This window comes from Eptesicus fuscus, chromosome 7, assembly GCF_027574615.1.
Source record: "Eptesicus fuscus isolate TK198812 chromosome 7, DD_ASM_mEF_20220401, whole genome shotgun sequence".
In the NCBI taxonomy this organism is placed as follows: domain Eukaryota; kingdom Metazoa; phylum Chordata; class Mammalia; order Chiroptera; family Vespertilionidae; genus Eptesicus; species Eptesicus fuscus.
The window spans coordinates 95,631,142-95,653,081 of NC_072479.1; the positions used below are offsets into that span (position 1 = coordinate 95,631,142).

At 36.3% G+C, this 21,940-nt stretch overlaps 1 protein-coding gene across 1 annotated transcript in view; it reads left to right on the forward strand.

Moving 5' to 3' along the window:
* The window catches only part of WASHC4 (WASH complex subunit 4), a 59,711-nt gene that overhangs the window by 33,673 nt on the left and 4,098 nt on the right, over positions 1 to 21,940 (forward strand). Inside the window, exons 17-32 of the mRNA XM_008144731.3 lie at positions 8 to 154; positions 277 to 356; positions 2,965 to 3,070; positions 3,623 to 3,739; positions 4,888 to 5,056; positions 5,356 to 5,510; positions 6,856 to 6,930; positions 7,209 to 7,313; positions 9,477 to 9,611; positions 11,143 to 11,251; positions 11,751 to 11,817; positions 12,945 to 13,031; positions 16,700 to 16,847; positions 20,460 to 20,556; positions 21,150 to 21,346; positions 21,653 to 21,752. Coding sequence (XP_008142953.2) covers positions 8 to 154; positions 277 to 356; positions 2,965 to 3,070; positions 3,623 to 3,739; positions 4,888 to 5,056; positions 5,356 to 5,510; positions 6,856 to 6,930; positions 7,209 to 7,313; positions 9,477 to 9,611; positions 11,143 to 11,251; positions 11,751 to 11,817; positions 12,945 to 13,031; positions 16,700 to 16,847; positions 20,460 to 20,556; positions 21,150 to 21,346; positions 21,653 to 21,752 — 1,894 coding nt within the window. The remainder of the gene's footprint in view (positions 1 to 7; positions 155 to 276; positions 357 to 2,964; positions 3,071 to 3,622; positions 3,740 to 4,887; positions 5,057 to 5,355; positions 5,511 to 6,855; positions 6,931 to 7,208; positions 7,314 to 9,476; positions 9,612 to 11,142; positions 11,252 to 11,750; positions 11,818 to 12,944; positions 13,032 to 16,699; positions 16,848 to 20,459; positions 20,557 to 21,149; positions 21,347 to 21,652; positions 21,753 to 21,940) is intronic.

Consider the following 21,940-nt stretch of genomic DNA (forward strand, 5'->3'; position numbering starts at 1 on the left):
CTTTAAGAAAAGAGTAATTTCTGACAAAAAATATAGCGAACAGCGTCTTGATGTGCTCTCTGCTTTAGTTTTGGCTGAAAACACTCTAAATGGACCAAGCACAAAGCAAAGACGCCTTATTGTTTCTTTGGCACTCAGTGTTGGCACACAATTGGTAAGTGTATTGCTATTAGTTATGTAATAAAAATGAGATCTGAGATTTCATAGTTTTCTTCTCATTGACCCTGTTTTTACTTTGACTGCAACTTCTCTGCCTTTTTCCCTCTTCCCTGGTAGAAAACATTTAAAGATGAAGAACTCTTTCCACTTCAAGTAGTCTTGAAAAAGCTGGATCTTATCAGTGAACTTAGAGAAAGGTAAGTAGGGATTTATAATGATGCTCAAAAGGTGGGGTTAATGACCTGGCCTGTGTAGCTCAGTTGGTTGAGTGTCGTCCTGTGCACCAAAAGGTTGCCAATTTGATTCCTGGTCAGGGCACATGCCTGGGGGCATGCTGGAGGCAGCAGATTGTTTCTCACTCACTTCTATGTTTCTCTCTTCCTCTCTCTCAAAAAATCTATATATATATAAAGGCTAATATGCTAAGTGTCCTTATCTCTGTCCAGGTAATGATGTCATGTAGCAATGCTTGGCTTCCTCTCCCTAGCAATGACTAGCCTCCTTGCAGTTTCTTCAGCCCAGGAATGCGACTTGCTTGATAGCCAGGTGCAAACACTTTACACTGTAACCAAACTTCTGTGAAACATTTTCTCGAGCCTCATCTCATTTGATCCTCAAAGAAGTCCTGGAGTAGGTAGATAGGAGACTCGGTAGAATCCTATTTTCTTTTCATTAGCTGGAAAATGGAGATTTAGAAAGCTTAGAAGCTTGACCCAACTGAAAAAAAGTAGGAAATGGTTGACCTTGAAAATAACTTCAGTTTTTCTCACTGTGCAGAATATGGGCAAATGCTGCTGCAATTAAATATTTTACTCTTTGTTCTTCCTGCGTGATCTACAATAATAATCTGCTTCATGTTGATATTTACTGCTGTGTTGCTGACAGTTACCTGAAAGAGAAGTTGGGGTGCTTCACTGGGCTGGAAAAAGTTTAGCTAAGTCAGAAAGCAGGTCTAATTCAGCATATTTTTTCTGTATCTATAAAAGGCTAAGTTGACTTGCACATGCACAATACATATAAAGCTCTCGCTAGCTCTAATCACACCTGTGTGTTTTGATCTGTCATTGTCAGTCGTGAATTTGGTTGACACCTCTATTATAGAGAAAGGGCAAATAGCGATATTAAAATATTTCTTTTAATTAATTTCCTTTCACTGTGCACAAATTCATGCACTGGGCTACTAGTCAATTATAAAAATCTTAAAAGAAAAAATGGTGGGGCTAATGGAGACATCAGTTGTCTTTTTAGCATATCAAGAGGAGAAATGTAACCCAGATAGACCATTAGTTCCTCTCTGCAATTTTTTGAGCATGACTAAAATTAGACTGTTACCAGGGATCATATTTCTTTAGCTTTGCTCCTATAGTAAGGGTATAGCTCCTGGAAGAACTCAAAGGAGACCACATGTTGTAGCCGTGAGAGCATTTGGAGGACCCTGATGCTCGTTTTGATTGTTATGATGGGTATCTATAGTGGATGTTTAAAATTGTTGCTTTTTCATAAGGCTTCATCTGTTTGTGAGAGGCTTAGAGATCCATGTCAAATAGTCTTCTGTAATTTTATTTTGAAATCTGAATTTGAATTACATTATTGTAGCCAGTCACTAAGATGAATTAGTTTTGGGAAGGCTTGTTTTGTTACTCCTGTGGCTTTATTTATTTATTTATTTTTAACTAAAGAGTAAGGGAAAAGGAGTCTTCTGAATTTTAATTCCCAGCCCAATTAAGGTTAGAGCACAATTTCCATTTAATGTTCATATTTACAACAATATTTTTATTCTGAGAAGCTGAAATTTTTGTAGTTAGTGGCATTTAACAGCCCATCCCTGGAAGTAACGCTGGTGGTCTTGATCCGGCATCTAGAAGGGCTCTGGAATCTGGAGAAGGGGCTGTGCGTAAATTAAATAAGAGTCCAGAGATGAAACATAATTTTGAAAGGCATTTGGGGGGCAGAGGAGCCTGGCTAAAGAAACCAAGTTCTCCTGGTCTCAGGAACCCTTGCTTTTTATTAACAAAATTTGTCCTAAGGCAAGGTGGGAAATACACACATCAAAGGCCAGGGTTAGGTACAGAATCCATTGTCAGATTGGGGAATAGCCTACGGCTGTTCAGGTGTTTGACCAGTAGGAGGCAATAACATGTAGATTAAGATGCTCTTAGCTGTCTGGTAGCAAGCAATCATCCTTTTCAGGTTTGGGGAAATGCCTTTAGCCATTCCCAACTGGTGATAACATATGTGACTCAGCCCTTGTTGAGTCCCCAAGTTCCATCAACCTTTCAATGAAACTCTTGCAATTATGACATGCTGGAACTGGCTTCCAGCAGGAAGAAATACTGAATCGGCTTCTTTATAAGATATTTAATGATCATTTTGTTGCCCCATAAGGTATGAACTAGTCAGTTGCAAAGATTGTAGACATATTAACTATAAGTAGTTTCTGTTTTTCTTTTGGTCACAGTTTTTAAAAAGGTTTTGCTGTTCAGTTTTGAGACAGGTAAAAGGTGCATGTGATTCAAGTATTGTTAAGTGTAGACATATAAGATGACATTGAAAATGTATTTTAAAATCTTCTATTTAAAAGTTACATTGTTTTTCACATATTCTTTAAAGCTAAAGCATGTGTGCAGAATTCTGAAACTGCCAGGTATTAGAGTATTTTGTTACCTTTGTTCAGTTTGAAACATTTTGTGGCTTTTCCGTACTAATTTTGGGTTAAGTGATGTAGGGGACACAAAAATGAGTAAGGAGTTAGTTTTGGGGGAGTACTTCAATTTTGGTACCATTAATTACTCCTTTACATTGTAGAGTGCAAGCACAGTGCGACTGTTGTTTTTTATACTGGCATCGAGCTGTCTTCCCAATTTATTTAGATGACGTATATGAAAATGCCGTTGATGCAGCCAGATTACATGTAAGTAAAGGATAATATAAAGAATAAACCCATCACTTTTTAATCACTGTACAAACTATTCTAATTGGTTTTAAAATAGATTAGTTGATTTAATAAATCATTTTAAAATTGACTGTTAATGCTGTTTTATACATTGGTGTGCATATTCAATAACATTTATACAGGCTATAGTTAAATTTCATATTAATACTTAGTAAATTAATTTTAATATATTTAACACTTCCCCTCATATTCCTAATCATTCTCATTTTCTTGATTTTAGTTTATGTCACAATTATTTAGACTTTTGTATTTCTGTATGGAAATAAATGTATTTGAATGCTCAAAATAGGAAAGAATAAGTGAATGTGAATTTTTTGTATATTTAAAATAGATACTTTAGAGACTAAAAGCTGACTCATTTAGGAAAGGAAGACAGTCATGTATAAAAAGAGAAAGCAATTAGCCTTCAGAGTGAGGTTTTGTCTTTCAAGATAGATAATTAACTTTTGTAATGTTTAGATAAGAGACCTGGCTTTTATAGATTCATGCACATTCTCATTTTCTTCTTAGTACATGTTCAGTGCTTTACGGGACTGTGTACCTGCTATGATGCATTCAAGACATTTGGAGTCTTATGAAATACTTCTGGATTGCTATGACAAGGAAATTATGGAAATTTTAAATGAGGTAACATCATATTTGAGATTGAAAAACTTAGAACATGTATTTGGGATGCAATGTTTGGAAAAACATTTTGGATTGAAACAGGCTTTCACATATTTTAAATCATTTATAAATCACTTTCTAGAGCAAAGAAACCATTTTCAGTTATAGTATCACTATTGTGCTCAATTGGTATTTATTTTCTAATTTTTTATATAGAGATCCAGAGTAGAAATTTGGAAAATTTTCTTTACTTTAGTAAATAGTATATTTATATTTAAATTTCTGTTTATTAGAAGAATGCAAATACAAAATTGGTTTGAATATTGAATGCTACTAATAATAATACACTTAAGACAACTTAACTGTCAGTATTTTATTAAATTCATTTGGAGAGCTACTGACTAAAAGGAGGACATTATATATTTGAAAGATTTATTTGTGTAGCAGAAATAATTCAAATGCAGTATAGTCCATCCTCCCGTTTGAATGAAGTATTATAAACACTGTTATCTTTAAAATTAAAGTTCTATCTATTGATATTTTTATTTGGAAGGAGTAATTAAAAATGACTAAGCTTCACAATATAAACCTTATTCAGGTTTGATAAAGTTATGGAAAATTTTCAGAATTTCTTCTATTAAATATTATTTAGAAAATAAAATATGACATGACAGTATTTAGAACTCCATAGTAGACCAGAAAAGATGATTAATTTCATTACTTTTAGCTCAATGAGTTTTGTGATTTTTAATGATTATTATAAGGAAGCTTTAAAAATATTTCTTCTCTTCCATTTTCTCAAGATTTTGTTGTTGTTGCTTGTTCCCATAAATCTTATGCTTTATAGTATACATTCATGTTTCTTGTAATGAAGCCATTGGCATTAGCTTTTGATTTTCTTTCAAGGGTGTTAAAGTATTAATGAAAATAAAAGCTTAGAGTTTAACTGCTTCCTGGGCAGAAAAATCATTGGTTTAAAATGGAGAGCAAAGTAATTTTCACTTTCCCAATAAAAATAGTATTTTACCATAGAGTACTTGGATCCTTAAACCAGTTCGACAAATTTTTCAACATTGCACTGATTATAAAATGCTAATGGTTAAAGCATAGACAGAACAGTATAATTGAATTATTTTGAAAAATTAAGATATTGATTACTTTGTGAATAGCACTTGCTGGACAAGTTGTGCAAAGAAATAGAGAAGGATCTGCGACTTTCTGTGCATACTCATTTAAAGCTGGATGACCGAAACCCTTTCAAAGTTGGCATGAAAGACCTGGCCCTTTTTTTCTCTCTGAATCCAATTCGGTTTTTCAATCGTTTCATTGACATTAGAGGTGAGTGTTCTGCTTTCCTTCTGAAAGTCATATTCTATATCTTTTTGCCCTCACTATAAAAGAACAAATAACAAAAATGAAACTTTGGTCTTATATCCTTTTTAGTATTAGTCCATTCTTTAATTCCTTTTTGTTTGTGTATTTTTATTTTCCTGGCATCTTATTTAGAAAAAGGAAATTTAATGTTCAAAGACAGGTTGTTTCCTTTTTAATTTCATTTCTCTTCCTTTTCTAACATTTCATGAATCTGCAATTTTTTGAAAAAAAAAAAAAAATTTTTTTTTTTTTTTTTCTTTAAGCTTATGTAACTCACTACCTAGATAAGACGTTCTACAATCTGACAACAGTAGCTCTTCATGACTGGGCCACTTACAGTGAAATGAGAAATTTAGCTACTCAGCGCTATGGATTGGTTATGACAGAGGCACATCTTCCTAGTCAGACTCTGGAACAGGTATGGTATAAAATGTTTCTAGCAGAGTGATTGTAGCATAACATTTCTTTAAGAAATCTTTTTTTAACTTTATTATTACATGTTTATTTTTTAAGAAAATATTTGCTTTATAAAATCTCATACTTAAGAATAAAAAATTAAGATGGTGCTAATTTGCTTTATGAGAGAAATTACCATAGGCTTCCTGTTTACACTTCACCTTTTGGTGAACATTTGAAATACAGGCATTCCTCGGAGATATGCAGGTTTGATTCTGGACCATTGCAATAAAAGTGAATATCCCAGGAAAGCAAGTCACACACATTGTTTGGTTTCCTAATGCATATAAAAGTTATGTGTACACTATACTGTAATCTAAGTGCAATAGCATATGTCTTAAAAAAACAATGTACATACCTTAATTTAAAATACTTTTTGCTGTAATATGCTATCATCTGAGCTTGTTGGAAAATGGCACTGGTAGACTTACTTGACCATGCAGAATTATATATAAAGAACCTTGTACAGTGCCTGAAAAGTAGTACGTATTTTATAAATATCACATGTCCTGACTACCTTTTAGAATCTGGCCATGAGTTTACTTTGTAAAAAATATAGAGGCGATCCCTGGGAAGATAGAAATATTCTCAAGAATGGTGGGGAAATTGTGAGTCATGGATCTTTGAATATTTAAACTTACCTGTTCCTGTGTGTACAAAAGGGATATGATAAAAACCAGCCAGGTTTCTGCCAGGTGATAGTCCCGATTGTACATGTTAGAAGGCTCTTTTAACCTTTGCTCATACTTTTGCATAGTTGTTTTTTAAAAGAATTAAAAAGTATTGGGGCCCTGGCTGGTGTGGCTCAGTTGGTTGGAGTGTTGTCCCATACACTGAAAGGTCGTGGGTTTGATTCCCAGTCCGGACATATACCCAGGTTGCGGGTTTGATCCTGGTTGGGTGCATACAAGAAGCTACTGATCAATTTTTCTCTCTCACATCCATGTTTCTCTCTCTCTCTTTCTCTCTCTCTCTCTCCTCTTAAAACAAAAAAACCTGGGGTGAGGATTAAAATATCTATAATAATAGAAGCATAATATGTATATCAACCGAATGGCTGAACAGTGGAATGACTGTCCAGATGTCTTTCTGGATGACCTTCAGGACGAAGCCAGGGCTGCGAAGGCTGAGGGAAGCCACCACGGCTGCGAGGGCCGAGCCCCTTGCACATGTTCCGTGCATCGGGCCTCTAGTATATACTATATATATATTGGGAAATGAATATAAATAGTAAGTCACTCTATTAATACAAGTGTTACTGATTATCTTAAATTAATAATAATAGAGCTCTGTGGATTGTTTTGCAGGGCCTGGATGTTTTAGAAATTATGAGAAACATTCATATATTTGTGTCTCGATACCTCTATAATCTCAACAATCAGGTGAGTGGGCCTTAGAATTTTTTTTTTTTAATGTGTGTGGATATACAATAGGAAGGCTGAAGGGTAAAGAATTGATTCTCAATAGTGAAAATTGGTAAAATAAAGCAAAAAGTAATTGTTTAGAGATCATCTTGTTTATTTCTTTGCTTTGATTATATTATCTTCTTGAATAACTTTCCAATTAAATTTAATGAAATAGATTCTGAAAATTTTTTGATAACTGATCAGGGATTGCCATGTATTGTGTTGTTATTTAGCATAAATTTGTTTCATTGCAGATTTTTATTGAACGAACAAGCAATAACAAACATTTGAACACTATTAATATTCGGCATATTGCTAATTCAATTCGAACACATGGCACGGGAATCATGAATACAACAGTAAGAATCTTTTTGGGCGTTGGGTGGGTAATAGACTACTGTTTGTTTGTTTGTTTGTTTATTTATTTATTTATTTTTTTATTGATTTTTACAGGGAGGAAGGGAGAGGGATAGAGAGCTAGAAATGTCGATGAGAGAGAAACATCGACTAGCTGCCTCCTGCACACCCCCTACTGGGGATGTGCCCGCAACCAAGGTATATGCCCTTGACCGGAATCGAACCTGGGACCTTCCAGTCCGCAGGCTGACGCTCTATCCACTGAGCCAAACTGGTTTCGGCAGACCACTGTTTGATTTGTTATTTTGGAAAATAGTTTTTTCATAGAATATTCTGGTCAGTATACACTACTACCTATTTATATTATATTGGAATTTTCATTTTTCTGGTTGGTATAATTAAAATATATGGCACTAAAATTGTGTTGGATGTGATAGAAGTTCTGTAACACAAAATGCACTTTACTATATGTTACCATCTCAGGGTCATCATTATAAAAAGCAATAGAGATTTGAGAGCATCAGCATAAATTTATATGTCTGTGTGGATTGTCTGATATTTTCTGAAAGTTGCTTTTGAAAGGGAATCATTGATAACAGTATCATTCATGCTGGTTGTTTTTTTTTTTTTGGGGGGGCGCTTACTAATTATTTGATATCCATAAGAATAGCAATTTACTCAAAGTATTTTGAATCTTAGAAATGGGCATCAGTCAGTTGAGAAATCACTTGAACTTGTATGCTGTTTTTCCTTCTGTGGAAGAAGAGAAGCCTTTGAATTTGCCTGGTTTTCAGGGCATACTTATTTCTTCTTGAGGAAAAAAGAATGTGAATGCTTCAGTAGTAAAATGTTATAAACATATTTGGGAGTAAGGGAATAGAGAGAAGTTATGTAACTGGAAAATTATATAGGGACCTTTGTAGTATATAGTGGGGGAGCCATTGAAGTATTTGAGTTGGTAAGTGATAGAATTGGCGCTCTATGTTAGTGGTTTACCAGTATGGAAATGAGACAGAAAGCCAGAGTTTCAAATTTAAAATAAGGCAGTCATCCATGTAAAGGTCATGTCTGAATGTTTAAGGAGAAATAAACTCTTTATCAAATATTCATTCACATAACAGATATAATTATGCACATATTTTATATGTAAGGCACTGTGCTAGGCATTAGGGTGACAAAAGCAGACATTTTCTACTCTCCTAGTAATTACAGTCTGGCAGGGGATATAGTTGTTAATTAATCACATTAATGAAAGTAAATTCATGGTGTCTGATAATGCTATAGTTACCAAAGAAGAATTAAGATTAGAGGCTGGCACAGTTACCCAGTATTAAGAGTGAGGAAGATAAAGAAGAGACTGTTTCTACTAAGACTGCTACTACTAATGCCATCAAGAAAAAAGGCAATTAAGCCACGAGAAGTTCTGAGAAAGCACCCATTTCTATGACAGGGTAAATGAAGACTTAAAAATGGCATACATATGCTTAAAACAATTAGTATTTGAAGGTGGTAGGGATGGAATTTAGTACAGGACTTCCATCTATAGGTCAGAATTAATTATGTTATTTTGACTTTAATCTCAGCTCAAATCTTAGTTTTTCAGGGTTTTTAGTTGAGGCCTTTTGTTATTCATTCTCAAAGCACCTATACTTATCAGTTTAGAAATTACTGCAGTTGAGATTTAATAACTTCTTTAACGTATACTTGTTTAAAATGTCTGTCACTCTTGTTAGACTATAAACTTCGTGATGAGAACTGTGTCTTACATAACTTGCATGTAAGAAGTGCTCAGAATGATAAATAATTGAATATTTACTGACTTCAGTATCATTCTAGATATGAATGTTAGTAGTAAGTAATCTTATAGATGGAGAAACAGAAACTTTTGACTGGTTTATGACTTAAAAACAAGAGTGTTGAATCTGATATTGTGATTCTTTCTAAAGTTATTAGTTCTATTATGAAAGTATTTCCATTTCTTTTCCTTTTGTAGTAAACATATTTATGGGGAATTCATAGAAAGTTCTGTAAAGTTAGGGAATAAAAATTTTTATTTAAATATTTCAGGTCCAATGTAAATTAGACTTTATAAATATTAGACTTTATGATGTAAATAATTGTTATTCAGTAATATTGATTTAAAATGAATTTTTCCAATTTTATAGGTTAATTTCACGTACCAGTTTTTGAAAAAGAAGTTCTATATATTTAGCCAGTTTATGTATGATGAACATATCAAATCCAGATTGATTAAAGACATTCGATTTTTCAGGGAAATCAAGGACCAAAATGATCATAAGGTATTTTACATAATCTTTTTAAGGTAGTTCAGTTCAACTGTTGTGTGTATAGCAAATGGTTAACAAAAATGGAGTAATACTGTACATACTGTTTTACAGTGTGCTTATTACATGTCAGTACATATAAATCCACCTCGTTCTTTTTAAGAGTTGATAGTAAAGATGTATACCGAAACTTATTTAACTTTTTCCCACTGATGAATATTTAGGGTGTTTTTTTAAAATCATTTTTCAGTGTTACAAACAGTGCTACAGGTAGCATCCTTATCTGTGTGTTCAGAGACTATTTCTGAAAGACATATTCCTTGAAGAGAAATTTTTAGGGCAAAGAATATGTGTATTTAAAATTTGGATACATACTGTACCAATTGACATCCCAACCTATCTATAGATATAAAAGGCCAATATGCAAAGTGTCCCCATGGGAGTTCAACCGGAGACCGGGAGTTCTATCGCTCGCTATGACGTGCGCTGACCACCAGGGGGCGATGCAGAACAAAGGAAGGCCCTGGCTGGCAGCCCGCACCCAGGGAAGGGAGGCCCCAGTCGGCAGCTGGAAGGCCCCGATTAGCCCTGATCACCGGCTAGGCCTAGGGACCCTACCTGTGCATGAATTTTGTGCACTGGGCCTCTAGTAATTTATAAGAATGTTGTTTTCTCTTTATCCTCCAGGCTGAGTTTTCTCAAAGTGAGGTAAAGAATTGTAAGTGTTAACAGTACAGAGGCACATAGCCACTTGGATAGAGAACTAGTAGCCTTAGTTGGGTCATACATTTGATTTGCCACATCTAGAACTATTTTAATTACCCTTCTTAAGCATCACTTAGTTCCAACTGTCTTATATACTAGTTGGTAGTTCTCTTCAATGTCAAAGCAGAAAAATACTGCTTTCTTGTAAAATGATAAAATTATAGATTATAATTATCAGATAATTATATTAACTTTCATTTTTATTGGAATAGAAATTACTAGTATTCAGACAAAGAAATAACCATGCTATTATTGTGTAAGAATTGTTTTCATTTGTTATTAATAAAAATGAGTCATTTCTTATATCTTCTAATCACCTAAGACTTGAAAAATAATTTCCTGTTGGTGATAGCTGCCAGAAATTTTAGCTTGGCCAATGTGTGTTATTTGGGAAGAGTGTGTTTTTATAAGTCCCTCATACCTATTCAGTCCACAGAAATGCAGTCACACATCTCTGAACAAGTGTTTCTAGGAAGGAGTTGGTTTCCTTTATTTATCTGATAGAATAGTTGGATGTTGGGAGACTAATAATGGTGGTGAGAAACTTAAGTTTGATGACATTAATAATTATTCCCCTTAGCTTATGTAAAAAAAAATATTTTATACTGACTTTGAACATTGGTAGTTTTTGTGCTATAAATTTTCTTACTAGACTTGAGTGATTTGTTAAGCACAAATACAAAATTAGAGAGGAGAGTGGTATTGGCATGGTTGATTTGGTAGGCATTTTATAATTTAGGGGTCTTTATTTCTAAAGGTAGTCTTTAAATGATCTCTCTAGTATCCATTTGAAAGAGCAGAAAAATTCAATCGAGGCATCAGAAAACTTGGAATAACCCCAGAAGGGCAAAGCTACCTTGATCAGTTCAGGCAACTCATCAGCCAAATTGGTAAGTTATAATCACATTGTTGGGAAATAAAGTACAAATCCCAAGAATCTATCATATATATTAAATATTTCATACAAATAGCTTAATATGTGAGTGAGCTTAGCTTTCTTTCAGTAGAGTAATTTTCTTATCAAAAGTTTTTCAAGCATGATTAGACTATTGGTGCAGAAATAATTGATAGACTGACTCAATATGAGAGTGAAGAAATTATAGTAAAAACTTTTTTAATGTAGTCAGCATTTAGTTTATCAAATGAGTTACATTTATTTTTAAAGGATTTAATATAGATGTATGTAAGTATGTATATTTGTATTTTAAGTGTACAAATATGTAAGTTTCATTTTTATGGTGCAAGAACTGAAATAAAATACAGCTGAATCTTTGGGTACTAAGGAGTGGACACCTTGTAATTGACTACTACATATAACTATATTCCTGATTGCTAGAGTTCAGAGTTATGTGTATAAATATCTGATTTTTTTTGTGTGCAATTTTTAAGGTAATGCTATGGGCTATGTACGAATGATAAGATCTGGTGGCCTTCATTGTAGCAGCAATGCCATTAGGTATGGATAAAACATCACTTTTGCCTTGTTTATTCTATTTAAAATTTTTATGTTACTTAAATCTATTCTGAAATTGTACAGAAGGTAATTTGATATAAAAAATGGAAGAAAACTATTAATTCTACTAGTTACAGTATTTTTCTTCTTAAAATTTAAGATTACAGCAGACTTTTGAAAATCTTTATTTCTCTTAAAGTTATAGTTAACTTATTTTTTATAGTTAATCTATTTTATCAGTACAGTTTATGAATGGCCCTAAAGATTATGTGATTTTTAAGGATTAAAATTTGATTATCCTATATAATAAAAGCCTAATATGCTAAGTGCCCGATCATTCAGTCGGCCGGTCAACCAATCAAAGCATAATATGCTAATGATATGCTAAGGCCGCTCAACCACTTGCTGTGATGTGCACTGACCATCAGGGGGCAGACCCTCCGACTGGTAGGTTAGCTTGCTGCTGGGGTCTGGCCGATGGGGACTGAGCGAGATGGACCAGACATGCCTGGAGCCCTCCTGTGGTCCCTCCCAGCTGGCCAACCTCCCGCGTCTCTTCCTGGCCTCGATCGTGCACTGGTGGGGTCCCTTGGCCTGGCCTGCACCCTCTCGCAATCCAGAACCCTCAGGGGATCATGGAAAGCTGGTTTCGGCCCGATCCCACAGGCCAGGCAGAGGGACCCCACTGGTGCACATATTCGTGCACCAGGCCTCTAGTTCATATATAAAATTCAACTTTGGAACTGAAGTGGTGATATTAGTAATATAACTGAAATGCAAAGTTCTTTTCAAATATGTAGTTGAAAAAAACATTTTTAAAAAAATATATTTTTATTGATTTCAGAAAGGAAGGAAGAGGGAGAGAGAGATGGAAACATCCATGATGAAAGAGAATCATGAATCAGCTGCCTCCTGCAAGTCCCCCACTGGGGATCGAGCCCCCAACTGGGCATGTGCCCTTGACCGGAATCGAACCTGGGACCTTTCAGTTCACAGGCTGACGCTCTATCCACTGAGCCAAACCGGCTAGGGCTGTAGTTGAAAAATTTAGATTTCCATAATACTATTATATGTTTCAATTGTACCTATTTATCTTGCCTTCATAAAGTCTTTCCTAAATTCTTATGTAGATTTGTGCCTGATCTTGAAGATATTATAAATTTTGAAGAATTAGTAAAAGAAGAAGGTCTTGCAGAAGAAACAATAAAAGCGGCAAGGTAATCTCATTTTGGAATAATCTATATTTGGAGATTAATAAAGTATATGTTTATATAAAACTTAAGAAGAAAGACTAGAGGTTAATATATAAACATGTTACTGTTTTTATTATATAAGTTATGGTCTCAGTTTATATAATGTTTGTTTTTAAGACTACAATATTCTGAGACCTTTCCAACTTTAATAAAAAGGGATCTTCTAGAACAGCGGTCACCAACCTTTCAGACCTCACGGACCTCCAGTGGTCTGCGAACCACTGGTTGGTGACCACTGCTCCAAAGGTTTCCTTAAACTAGTGGTCGCCAACCTTTCAGACCTCACAGACCATCAGTGGTCCATGGACCACTGGTTGGCTACCGCTGTTCTAGAACATACTATTTAATATAGTAGCCACTAGCTACACCCAGCTGTTGAACACCTGAAATGTAGCTAGTCCAAATGGAAATGTGCCAAAGTGTAAAGTATGAAATAAATGCCAAATAGCTGGTTAATAAAATTAATTTCACCTGTTTCTTTTTACCTTTTTGTATTTTTATTTGCTAACACTGTTCTAGAATACCAGTCCTTCATTTCATATAACATAGACTGGCACTGTCCAGTATGGTAGCTGTGAACACTTAGGACTTTTGAACACTTGAAGTAGGGCTAATGGGACTGGGGAACTGAATTTTAAATTTTATTTCATTTACATTTAAGTAGCTAATGGGCCCTGCAGGCGCTGGTGTGCCTCAGTGATTGAGCTTCGACCTATGAACCAGCAGTTCACGTCAGGGCACAAGCCCGGTTGTAGGCTCCATCCCCAGTGGCGGCATGCAGGAGGCAGTTGATCAGTGATTCTCTCTCTCCATCTCCCTTTCTCTCTCTCCCTTTCCCTTCCTCTCTGAACACAATAAAAATATATTAAAAAATAAATAAATAGCTAATGGCTGTCTTACTGGACTTTGCAGATCTATAGACTTGAGTCAGTAGTGATTTTGAAACATAATTTAAAACTTGAGAGATGGGAATGCAGAACTGAGAAATACTTTAGAAAACTAAACTTTGTTATTAATAACTAGAGGCCCGGTGCACGAGATTTGTGCACTGAGGGGGGGCGTCCCTCAGCCCGGCCTTTGCCCTCTCGCAGTCCGGGAGCCCTCGGGGAATGTCTAACTGATGGCTCAGGCCCGCTCCCCATGGAGCCGGCAGTCGGACATCCTTAGCGCTGCTGTAGAGGTGGGAGAGGCTCCTGCCACCGCCACTGCACTTGCCAGCCAAGAGCCCGGCTTCTGGCTGAGCGGTGCTCCCCCTGTGGGAGTGCACTGATCACTAGGGGGCAGCTCCTGCGTTGAGCGTCTGCCCCCTGGTGGTCAGTGTGCATCATAGTGACCGATTTTTCCGCCGTTTGGTCAATTTGCATATTAGCCTTTTATTATATAGGATATACAGTATATGCCCTTTTTGTATTTCTGAAAGGAAGGGAGAAGGAGAGAGAGAGAAAAAAACATAAATGATTAGAGAGAACCATGGATTGGCTATTCGGTCGATTTGCATATTAGCTTTTTATTATATAGCATTATAACAGTTTATTGAGTCAGGCATGAAAAGGCAAGGTGGAGACAATTTGAATTTCAGAAAGAATAATGATAGAAATCTATTGTAATATATTGAATAAAATACATTAATATATTGAATAAAAAATAGAAACCATGAGTCATAGTGATAATAAAGGTTGGAGGAGCAGAGGGAAAGTTCCTTTTTACAGAAGAATGCTAACTAATAAAGAAGGGATGAGGAAATTTAGGGGGAAAAATCACTGTTTTGCCATCACTACTATAATACTTGAAAGCAGACAAAAATCATCAGTGAATTCTAAAATATTTTTGGAGAATAGAATATTTCATCAAAAAATTATCCCATAAATTGCTTATTAATAACAAAGAGGAAAAGTATCTTTACAGTGGAGAGATTGCTTTATTTCACCATCAAGTGATGATCAAACCTAGCATCACCAATAACAGGACATACTGACATTATGTGGCATCTTGCTGCAAATGTAATACTTGTAGCAAGTACCTATGTTATATTCTTGCCAGAAATGCTTATTCTGAATGTATTATGAAGAAACCATTGGAGACATCCAGAATGTTGGGCATTCTACCAAACACCTAGCCTTGACTCTTAAATAATATCACATGTCATGAAAGACAAAAAGGACAAGAAGACTATTCTAGGTCAGGAGACTAAAGAGACCTGATGACCAAATGCAGTGGATGATCTTTAATCATATCTTAGATAAGGAAAAAAATAGTGATAAAGGAAGGACATTTGAGGAATAATTGGGGAAATTTGAACATGTATTATATATTACTTTATTTTATTTTTGGGTATAATAATATAGCTTTGTAGGGAAATGTCTTATTTCTTAATAGATTCATATGCAAGTGTTTATAGGCTAAGTGACATGAGGACTGCAATGTCTAAATATTTCATGATAAAAGAAAACAAATGTTGACAAAATGTTAAATGGTAAACTAGTGAAAGGTATACAGGTGCCCATTATACTGTATTTTAACTTTTTGATAGGCTTAACTTTTTTTAAGTAAAAATAGAAAATATGCTGGAAAATTCATGTGTGCATTTTTCTGAGAATAAGGTCCCAACACATGTAAAGATTTGCTCTGAAATACCCTGCTAGATAGCTTACTTCTCTGCCAAATTAAAGAAGCCAAGAGCAGATAATAAGCGATTTGAAATCACATGCCCTAAAATGATAAAAGAGTTTGTGGCTTGTATATCAAAGAAGAAAATCAGACCATTTTCCCTCTTATTAAGTGATGTTATTCTTTTCAAAATTGACCTTTAAAAAATGTTTTGAAGCAGTTCATTGAGGGCAGAGTGGGATATTGTCTTTTAAGATCTCCAGATCTGTGCAAAGGAATGGATGACTAACATTAAGTGAAGGAAAGTTCATGACAGGTGAAGTTAAGTACCGTGGGGTTATAATGATGAATCGATGATCTGAATGGGGAGTGAATCTTCCAGAATCATGAGGGGAACTGGAGTAGGTTTCAGAGTCCAAGATAAATTAATGTAGGGTAGTGGTTAAAAGGTTAGTAAAGATGCCTGCTTATAGGAGGAAGTAATTAGGTAGTTGGATATAGTTGGATTATGTGAGTCTCTGGACATTTCTACCTTCTAGTGCTGGGGGATAATTTGAAAGTGGTGGTAGCTGTACATGAGGGATGCAGGAGAAAAAGCAGCTGGTGTTTCTGAAGGTTGAATGGGATTCTAAGTTCTTGAAAAAGAACAAGATTTCAGTTGAGGTAAGGAATTGTAGAGAAGAAGAAGCATTAGTGAAAGGATTTAAGATGAAGAGCATTCTATTGAAATGAAATGGAGTTCTACAGGGCTCCTTGTCGGAAGAAGGAATACAAAACTCAAAATATTTTAAGTGCAAGATGCCCTACATATTCTATTTTAGGGACTAAGTTTAATTAAATAATACTGATCAGCTTCTGTCAGTGAGAAAATGAATTCATTCTGAACTTTTAAGAAAATTTACTTAGAAATGTCTTAAAATGTTTTGTATTTTTGCATGCTCTTATTTAAGGTGATGAGAGATGGATTTAAACAGTCACACCTTTTTTTGAGAAAGGAACCAAGTAAATAATTTTTTGCATTTTAGGCATTTGGATTCAGTCCTCAGTGATCACACAAGAAATTCTGCTGAAGGCACAGAGTATTTCAAAATGCTTGTAGATGTTTTTGCACCAGAATTTCGAAGGCCAAAGAATATACATCTCCGAAATTTCTATATCATTGTTCCCCCCCTGGTGAGTATTTAAAATGAATTTTTAAAAGTATTAATAAGTAGATCTAATGTCTTTGCAGCAGAGAATGCACACAGACTGTATTACTATTGTCTTTCTAGTTGTAGATAAAACGAAATGTGATTTCAGTGAATGTGGCCTAGAATTTTTACTTACTAGCTATGCAGATAGTTAAGATAGATTCTTATTTGTTAACTAGAGGCCTGGTGCATGGATTCGTGCACCGGCGGGGTCCTTCAGCCTGGCCTGTGGGAATCGGGCCAAAACCAGCTCTCCAACATCCCCTGAGGGGTCCCAGATTGTGAGAGGGCGGTTCTCGGGTGATTGCACCCTGGAATCGGGCTCCTTCCTCTCTGGTTCCGGGTGTGTCACCCGAGAACCACAGCTGCCAAGTCACCGCAGCTCAGCAGCTCATGCGTTGAGTGTCTGCCCCCTGCTGGTCAGTGCGCATCATAGCTACTGGTTGGCCGGTCGCTTAGGCTTTTATATATATAGACTAGCGTTCCCGTTGCAGGAAAAATCCTGCAATAGGATTTCCTGCTGCACTCTACCCCGCCTCCGTTCCTCCCTTGTCGCCCGCCCCGCCTTCTCCGCCAGCCCAACTGCGTTTCCCTTCGCCCCCGGCCCCGCCTCCGCCCTTCCCTTGTCGCCCACTCCGCCTTCTCCACCAGCCCACCTGCGTTTCCCTTCGCCCCCGGCCCTGACTTCACTCCTCCCTTCTCCTCCCCCCCCCCCCCCCCCCACCCCCCGGCTTGCTTGCTTCTTCGAAGCTTTTCTCCCTTCTGCAGCTCTTGGCTTCTTTCGACGCTGTCTTGATATGCAAATTAGCCGCCATCTTTGTTGGGGTAATTTGCATGCTCATCCTGATTGGCTGGTGGGCGTGGCTTGGCTGGTGGGCGTGGCTTAGGTGTAGCGAAGGTGCAGGCAATTTGCATATTTGTCTATTATTAGATTAGATAACTGCTGGAGAAACCTAGTGTGATTTAAATTACTTGAGTGTATACCATTACATATATATCATTTTGGGGCTGAATTATATCACATAAGCATTTTAAGTGATTAATGTAGACTAACTTTAATCACATTATGTTGCAGCATGAAGTTATTTCTAACACATCTCTTTAAAAAAAGTTTTAATTGATTTTAGAGAGAGGAAGGGAGAGGGAGAGAGGGATAGAATCATCAATGATGAGAATCATTGATCAGCTACTTCTTTCATGTCCCCTAGTGGGGTTCGAGCCTGCAACTGGGGCATGTGCCCTGACTGGGAATCGAACCAGGACCTCCTGGTTCATGGGTCCACGTTCAACTGCTGAGCCACACCGGCTGGGCTCTACCACATCTCTTAAAAACATTATGCTAGAGGACAGCTTCTCGCTATTCAGTAGTAAATACTAACATCTAGACTAAATTTTTATTGCTTCCTTATTATAGTATATAGCAGCGGTTGCCAACCTTTTGAACCTCACGGACCACCAGTGGTCTGTGGATCACCAGTTGGTGAACCCTGGTATATAATGTGTTCTGCTCTAATTCTATAGTTTCCATCTAAAGTAGCTCAAGTTACCCAAAATTGCATTATAAAAGGAATGGTTACAGTGGGGAAAATGGAGTTAAATTAGAGAAGTATATTAGTGGTAAGAGTTATTTTTCCCTAAATTTTTCTATATAAAGCTGTTTTTAAAATGGATAGATCTGAAATCTAAATATCACTAAGCACATGTACTAGTAGCTTTTGGTTAACTTTGAGTAATGACTTTTGCTGCCTGAATTACACATATCTTCTTGCATGTTATAGCCATTGAAAGTAGCTGATGGTCTATTGACAGCTTTTTTCTTCATGAATTTTCTGGGTTTTTTTTATACATTTATTATTAACTAGAGGCCCAGTGCATGATTGAATCATGCACGTGTAGGGTCCCCTATACGCTTTTGCTTTCGATCGCGGGGGAGCTGGGTGCCTGTCCGCTGGTGCACCAGGCCTTTCAGAAGCTTCTGAAAGGCCTGGTGCCGGAGCAGACAGGCACCCAGCTCCCCCACTTTTGATGGTCCGCGGCGGGACGTGAGCTCGCTGCCCCAGAGGCCCCTTCTGTGCCACAGCACAGCCATGGCGCACTGGCGACGCGAGCTCAGTGTCCTGCCAGCCCAATCGGCTACCCCGGCCACCCTGAGTCCCGCCCCGTGCGCCTCCCTCTGGCCCAATCGTGGGTGTAGCGGAGTGATGGTAATTTACATATTACCATTTTATTAGGTAGGTTGTTCTATCACAATAATCATATAGCAAAAATGTCCATATTTACCTGATAAGTGTTATCTTTCCAATTTAAGTTAGTGTCAAACTGGAGGAGCCTATCTTAGTTATACTTTGATAACAGTGTAAATTACCTTAGGATGAGTTCAAACCATTATTTTATTAAGATTTGAAGGCAGTATACTCAAGCCGTAGTAAACAGTAATGGGGATCATTGTGAGTCTGGGAAGAGTGGCGTTTCCAGGGCAGCTGCCAGAATTCAGTTAGTGATGGAGAAAACCAGGTGGGTTAAGAGCACTGCAAAGAAGTATGGGGCACTTCCTGTGCTTGAGTTTATGATCCATTCCAGAAAAAAGACAAACATAAGTGAGATCGCTAAAGTAACAGTTGATAAAGGTTTCACAAATATGTAGTTAATTGCCAAGTAAGTTTTTTGTGTTTTTTTTTTTCCCGATTAAGTTTTATAAGCAATAAAAGTGAAACTTGATTCTTTGTTTCCAGCCTAAGCTATTATAGTACTTATCACACTGTATCATAATTTTAAACAGGTCTCTCTTTATCCTTTTAGAGCTGTGCTACTATATGTAGGTAGACATAAGTGGCTACTTAAGCTAATTAAATTAAAATTTCATCAAATAAAAAATCCAGTTCCTCAGTTTTACTAGCTACATTTCAAGTGCTCACTGGTTCTATGAGCTAGGGGCTTACTGTATTGGGCAATCCAAGATATATAGCATGTCTGCCATTGCTGAGAGTGCTGCTAGAGAGCGTGAACTTTTTGATGGTATTCATTTTGTAATCGTAATTACTTAATATAGTAAGCATAAGCAAATCTTTGTTAAATAAATGATAAATTAGAGAGGGATTAGAGCTGAATTTTAGGGAAGCGCTCTTTTGGGGCATTCATTTACCCAAATGACTACTAATCCTTTTTACCCAAGAATATGATAATGGTATTTTGGAATGCTTTGGGTGGGCAGAAGTAAGAACTGCCATGCTTATGAGCGCTTACACTTTGAAGTAAGGCAGGCCTAGTTTTCTGAACCCAACTTTCACTTAGAGTACAGCCAGTTATCGAACCTCTCAAGCCTCATAGTCCTCATGTGTAAAATCTGCATGATATTTTATGGTGACTAAAGGCACTGTGCTTGGGGAAGCAGTGATTGAGGGGGCGGGCTCTTGGTTAAAGAACTTAGAAATACTTGCACAGATTGTGACCTCTCCAAGAGGCAAATGTTTCAAATCAAAAGGACAGGAACCTAGAAGAGACGCTATTTATACTTTTTGAAATCTCTGTTTTGGTAACTAAGTTCTGAAGATATTTTACACAGTTGTTTCTCTAATATGTTGTCATATCTTTTTAGACCCTCAACTTTGTAGAGCATTCCATTAGTTGCAAGGAGAAATTGAATAAAAAAAATAAAATTGGAGCTGCTTTTACTGATGATGGTTTTGCCATGGGTAAGTTTAATGGAATTGTTTTCCCGTTGTTTTATGTTCTCCTATGATGGATTTTTAGAGAGATTTGCTAGAGAATAGATCTGTGTTCTCTTTGTAGATTTGTTTTTCGCGAGCAGTATTTACGGTTTATTTTTTTAGCTGCTTGATACTTGTTTTTCGTAATTTGTAACTATCATTCATGCTCCCTTAGTATTGCTAAGCACTTAGTGTACTTGGACTAACAGTTAAGCTTTATTTACAGTTTTAGCATCTTGTGTTTAGTTTTCCTGGTTTCCCAGTAGCTTCCTTCATTGTCTAGTTAGCAGTGGAACTTTCCCATCCTTACAGCCATATGTTGTCTCCAGGTGATTTTCATGGCCATCTCATTTCTTTTTTCTTCTTGCTTGACCTGCTTTACATTTTTTATACTTGCACATTTTTTTTAAGGAGGAATTAAGCCGCATTTCTAGAATTATTCACTTATGCTATAAAATGTAGTTTAAAAGAGAATTAATTCGAAATGGTTAGCTTAATGTTTGCAGTAGTTATTGGTAGAGTAGAACACAACTTCTATACTCATTATATTTTGCTTTGGTTTTGCTAATGGCTGCCAGGTGTGGCTTACATTCTAAAGCTTTTGGATCAATACCGGGAATTTGACTCACTTCACTGGTTCCAGTCTGTTAGAGAGAAGTACCTGAAGGAGATAAGAGCAGTTGCTAAACAACAGAATGTGCAGTCAGCTAGTCAAGATGAAAAACTACTACAAACCATGAACCTCACCCAGAAGCGACTGGATGTCTATCTACAGGTTAGACAAGAGTAATAGTTAAATCTGCTTTGACCTTTTGATACCTGAAAAAAACATAAATCATATGAAAACCTCCATTATAATAAGTGAGATGAATAGAGGTAATTAGAATATATTTTAAAATGAATGGTATTTGGAAGCCATTTGACTCAGATCTTAAAAGTGGCTGGGTTTTTTAGTTCAGTTTCTTGTTTATGATTTCTACTGGAGCTTTTTAGAAATAATAAAAAAGACATTAAATATTTGGATATTTTGCTTATAATAAGCATTTTCAGCTTTCATTTCAAAGTTTTTTTATTTACTTAGGAATTTGAGTTGCTCTATTTCTCACTGAGCAGTGCAAGAATTTTCTTCAGAGCTGACAAGACTGCGGCTGAAGAAAACCAAGAAAAGAAAGAGAAGGAAGGTCAGTGAGTGGCTTAAATTTGGAAAAACCAATAAATCTTTCCTTGATAGTAGACACTAATCCCCCATTTTATCTGGTCAGACTTCCAACTCCTTTTACCTTTTGAAAAATAACTCAGACTAGAAATGTCTTTTTAAAAAATAAAACCTACATGGGTCATTTGTGAAACTGAAAAGAAAGTGACACAG